This window comes from Trichoplusia ni, chromosome 22 (genome assembly GCF_003590095.1).
Source record: "Trichoplusia ni isolate ovarian cell line Hi5 chromosome 22, tn1, whole genome shotgun sequence".
Taxonomy (NCBI): domain Eukaryota; kingdom Metazoa; phylum Arthropoda; class Insecta; order Lepidoptera; family Noctuidae; genus Trichoplusia; species Trichoplusia ni.
The window spans coordinates 3,549,402-3,555,401 of record NC_039499.1 but is presented as its reverse complement, the minus strand read 5'-3'; the positions used below and the strand labels follow the sequence as shown (position 1 = coordinate 3,555,401).

Genomic DNA, 6,000 nt, shown 5'->3' with positions numbered 1-6,000 from the left:
AGCCAATAGCTACACATATTGGAATTCATCATCATCGCAGACAGCATCTTTACAAGAGGATTATTATAGCACTCGTCTTCTGCATGTGCAAAAATTCTTAAGAGAATACGAAAGTTGACATTTTAAGCCAAATTTCAATCATTCATCGGCCGTTGCAAATAGCAGAATTGGGGCCCTGTGCCGTCGATTACTTTTTCCTTCATATTTTTGATCCAGAATTTGGCGTGTTTGAGTGCACATAAACCCCATAATGTTATTATGAATATCAGAAATATATTCAAGTATGACTTGAAAAGATTTATATACTCTTAAGTTTTAGTATTTGACGGAAACATGCTCACTTCTTAGAATAATTACTTGTTTGATCTGCTTATAAAGGTGTGTTTAGACATTTGCAAAGCGTGTATCCAAATACAAGTCCTTGTCGTAAGTGTTTTAAATGGGTGGGGATTAGTCTGAAGCCTAATCCGATAGGCTGTTGCCGTTTTACAATCCATAAGACATGTCATCATGTAGTCGTCTAATTGAATTTCTAATTAGTAATATCAGTTCAGAGTTTGAGTGAATAATGATACTTTCATTCGAAAGTGACAAATAACTTGGAAAATGGACTAAGTGACAAAACTAAGTGATATAATAATATATCGATGTGTAAAAACCTGTGTGTAATTTGCAATTTCAATATCTAAAATACTTAAAAAATACGTTATGACTAATCTTATGTCTCCCTAAAACCAATAAATGAAAAAAATATTACTAACTAATAAAAAATAAAAACGAAATTCAAATCGTATTTTTCGAACAAAGTCACAGAACCCCACTAACTGAAAGCATCTCATATCGCTCTAAGCTTTCCAAGTACCGTCAATACATAAGCTAGGACATGACACAAGTAAATATACGAAACATGTCACTCAGATAAAACTGTTATAAATACAACAGCGACACCTACAGAACGATTAGTGCCGTCGCGTTTCGCGGGCGCCTCATCTTACAACTATTAATTTATGTTACTTTCCTCCACTCCACATATATCTTTTAGTCATTGTAGAGTGCATTTAAAGTATTGAGTAAGTCTTCTTTTCACAATGGCACCGGGTGTCGCTCAAAATTCCGACGCAATTATCGCCGAGTTGCCCGTAAAAAATGGAGGGATTGATGTGTTGGTCGAACCTATGAAACAGTGCCCAGTGGAACGGGTTCTGCCGAAGATTGAGATCAATAAGCCTGTCCGAAGGGTCATCAGGCCAAAAGTGTTGAAGAATCTTGAAAGCCGGGAGTATCTTTATGACCGCTTGTATGATACCACCTGTCCAAGATCGGTGAGTCATTCTTTTGTTTTTGGGGTGTTCGACCAAAATATTGAGTGAAAACTTTTCTGACAATCTTCTTTTATTTTTCTTGCCAGTTACTGCCTGTTTTCAAACGGGTAGTTAAAACAAATGAATATTTTAGGAGTATATAATGATCTAAATTTGAATTTCTTCCGACAAATACAGGGTCTTTAGTTCCGGTTCACGTATTTGATATTATGAGATGGTTTCAGGCATAATATTATCACGTTCGAGTGTTACAGAATCGTTATTATTATAATGATATTTTGAGTTACTTGGTTGATGAAATGACAATGATATTTGAATTTGTTGTTTAGTACATGTCTAGACTTTCTTTTAAGTTTACTACAGGGTTTAACAAGGTCCATATAGTTATCTTAGCTCCTCTAAGACCTTTAAAAAGTATTTAGTCGGGCTTAAGAAATACTTGGACAAATACTGTACAGGAAAACAAAGTGGCAGAAATCGTAATTCGATAACCGTTCATATATTATTGGTTTATTCAAAAACCTTTTACTCACGCTTATTTTTGTGCATAAGGCAAGTAGTTTCGGTACCAACCGGAGACCTTAAACATGGGCTGACACAGCGGTCGCCTTGTTAAGGAGTCGTTAAGATCGTCACCAAATCCCATAGCTCTAGAAACCAATTTGTATACAGTTTAAGAACAAGCCAGTTAGAAAGTACTTCATTGCAGACAAAATACCTTACTCTCGCTCCATAATGACATTTAAGTTGAAAAATAATCTTAATAACAATATTATTAAAGATATAGTTAATGTTACAAGCACACAGATTACAAGTCGTCATGTTTACTGAAGCACCGAGCACGCGCCCGCTGTGTCAATAGTTTCCTGCGAATGCTTAGATAACAGAGACAAGGATAAGAAGCGGCTCTCGAAGTCTAGTCTAGGTGTAAAACAATTTCTCTTTTCTCTTCTCTCGCTCTTTTAAAAAATGACTCCTGCACTAAGCAATGAAGTACTTGTATCGCGGGAGTTTCACGAACCTTTAAGTCAATGCATAAAGAGACAAAGCCACAGAATATAGAATGAGAAGTATCTCGCTTCTAGAACTGCAATAATTTGTACTTAAAAAGGCTTCCGAGAATGCAACGAGATAGGTTTTGTCACTTAAAGACGTCCTTTATTTACACCCTTGTGTAAGGTGCCTTCTAATCCAGTGTTACATTTAATATAGTTGTTTAATATGTACTCGCACTGATATCGTTTGCCGTGACGGGGTTTCTGATTTTATTGCTCGACTATTTGGTGCGTTCCGCGAGTTAACTAATGTGTATACTCACCCACACAGGTGCACAGTTTAAATGAGACGCACACAAGTATGTTCCTTTTCACGGTATATTCTGTCTTGTTTGTTTGCAATACTATTTAGTGCAGGTTTTATAGACTGTTTACTTAGATGACGTTTGTTTTGTACAGTCTGTAGCATGATTTGGAATCATTATTTTTATATTTACTTTTTATAAGGATTGGTGTAATAGAAAACTGTACTAGTGTGAGTGGGACTCGCCACACTTAGGGTTTTATAGAAAAGGCCTAAGATAAATGAATTGCAAAAAAAAATAGCAGCAGGTTTACCTGCCAAAAAAATAATTTAAATTATGGACAATTTACTTAAGCTTGAAATTTCATTCTTCAAGGAAACTCTTAACAATGCAAAATTCATATTTATAAGGCAAAAAGCTTACCAGCGATGCATACTTAACAATGAAATTCATACGTCTCGGCGTCCCAACTCGCAAGTTTTAACCAACTCATGCATTTGTAAAAATGATACAATATTTATTTCTTGTATCCTCGCGCAACAAACTTGGCGCGTGGTAAAATTGCCGCGGGGTACGTCGCTCCAAAGTTACTGTATCCAAACTTTGTTTCGCATGTAGGGTGTGGGCCCAAGATAGCGGGTAATGTATGTAGTTTTAAAACATTGCATTTTAAGTACGTGTGACGCGAACTAGACTAGTTTGATTTACATAGTTTTGTTTTAGGACTTCTTTTGTTTTTGTTTGGAATGGAAACTGCATAAAGGTGTTTTTTTTTGGAATAAGAGGCAGAATAAGATTTAACTATTTTAGGTTTTACATTTTTTCTATGAACGACTACCATATTTAGAAATTAAATCTTGATCTTGTGTCGCGGGTGATTTCACAAACATTCAAGTCACATGCACAAAGATACCTAGACTCAGGAAAAGCATTCGTATTTACACAAATGTTAGTCGTTGTACGCGGGGATCAAACCAGTGACACGTCGTGTACAGCAGCTTTGGAGTAGTGACCTCAACCACTCAGCTGATCCGCGTAGTCTGTTAGTTCTACTATTCACCAAAACATGTTATATTTTCTAATGTTATTATTTCGAGCATCTAGAGTTCCGAACTATTATGCTGCGTCACGGTTACGGTGTACGTCGGAAGGCATAATGAGAAAATAATTATAATTTCAACATACTTACGACAATGCTGCAATATTTTCAACAGGTTCTTTGTTCAGTTAACGAAATGCAAGCAAGTAAAATAATCAATAAATTTAGTTCAAAATCCGAAAACACGGATAAATTTATATTTGATTAGCTGACATAGCAAACGTTTTGCCATATACATTATTTCTGGGGAATATCTGGTGAAGAAAAATTCATTTAATACATACATTTAATAATTTTACGTTATTATTAAATAACGTAAAATTTAGTTCTAATAATTTTACGTTATTATTAAATAACGTAAAATTATCCTAGGGGTATGTATAATGTTGTCCAATTCTCAGACCTACCTCAATATGCACTCGAAATTCATGAGAATCGATAGAGTCGTTTCAGAGAAGTTAAGCCACAAACACCGCGACACAGAGACTTTAGAGTAAAAGATAAAAAAAAAACAAAAGATCGCATCTAAATAATAATCTGTCTGCCTATACAGCATAAATTAAAAATAGCGTTAAATAAATGACAACTTACTGATAACATCAAAGTTGTTGTCTTGTTAACTAAATAAATACCTCTTGTTAATAGTCGTAAACATTGTTTTAACTGTCTTAACGGGATTACTTAACAATAGAGGTGGCAACTAATTGTTTAATTATTTCAGTCAACATGTTCTATTAAAGTTTAATTAATGTAAATAAACATGTTACATAATTAGATTTTACTGATAAGTTATGTAGGCCATTGAACTGTTATTTGCGATTGTAATGGTATAATAGATGTGTCTCTGAATGTTTAACTCACATTATGAAGGACAACAAATATAACAAAGTTATTAGATCATATAAAAAAACTCGAAAAAGTTTCACACGAATTTAATATAGGCAGACTTATTAGTATTATCTTTTAAGTCATTGTTTTTATTGCATTAAGTCTGCAGTTTCTTATTAAAATGCGTAAAGTGATTTTTCACAGATAAAATTTTATTATAAATCGCAATTATTTGCTCCATAAACAAATGCAGATTAAAAAATACATTTGACAGTTCACAACACTAGAGCAGACATACAAAAAAACGTAAGTTCTTTTTTCAAATAAACCCAACGTCACATATTTTATGCAAAAATAAAACGTATTTATACAACGAGCATATTAAAGTGAAGTGGAGTTGATCAAATAATCCGCAGTTGTTTGGTAATACTTAGCGGAGAACCAAGAGCTAACAACAATATAACTGACATCTAAAGAACGAGCTTGTTTACAAACTGTCTTTTACAAGATAATGTTAAGAAAAATTGCTGGAACGGCTATATTTTTAGTAGCTTAGCGAGCGTTTTGGCTTGTTTGACAAGTTGTCAAACTCGGGTAACTTTGCGTGTCGATATTTTGATATATGTTTAGATGTTTTTTAATATCTTTATTCAAGTTTTTATTAAGATGCAAGTTTGATCCCAACGCAGACGAAATACTAATGTAACTTTGTTGTATAGATCTATAATCTTCAACTCAGCTAGATTGATTTCATTTGGTTTAATGCTAAAATATTTTTAATAGAGATATGATGTGTATACATACACATAAATGAGACATTTGTATGGTGGCGTACAATAAATACAATATTTATTGTTCTTTTTTATATTATGGGTACCAGAATATATGTAAAGTTGTACACACTGATATTTTATGATACGCAAGTTCAAAACGTCGCAAATAGGATATTGTGGAAGCTTAAAGATAATCGAGTAGATAAAACCATAAAAATTAGTATCAAAACGTAAATCCCATAAAAAACACCGTAACATTTTACAGACTATTCCTTTTATGGTTAAACGCTGAAAAATATTGCTGTTACACATAAAATACGAGTATTTAAGACATTCCGGATTCAGTTAGGAAGTTCGTAAAATAAAAAAAAGACGTAAACTCAAAGTTGAGTAAGGGATAAACTTGTCACGTTATTATCGCGGTGTTTGTATGTTTATCACGGAATTGCTATATAAATTGTTTAATCCAATAAACTGTTGAAATTTGTTGGACGGCCTTTGCAGTTTTTGAGTTGGAAACGTGACTCAAGGACTCAGCCTTTTGTTTCTTGTGCAGTTTATCAAAATAATACGTGCATTATTTGTCGGAGTTATTGGTTTACTTTTGAGTTTTAAGGCTTTGAGTCTTACAAATGGCAAATAAACTATCTTAAACAATTTTACTGATTGCTTATTTGA

The 6,000-nt window shown here is 33.5% G+C and overlaps 1 protein-coding gene across 1 annotated transcript in view; it reads left to right on the top strand.

Annotated features, from left to right (window-relative positions):
* The first annotated feature begins 438 nt into the window (after positions 1-438).
* LOC113504450 (nitric oxide synthase-like protein) overlaps positions 439-6,000 on the top strand; it is a 36,423-nt gene continuing 30,861 nt past the window's right edge. The window contains 1 exon segment of the mRNA XM_026886735.1: positions 439-1,322. Coding sequence (XP_026742536.1) covers positions 1,089-1,322 — 234 coding nt within the window. The 5' untranslated portion in view covers positions 439-1,088.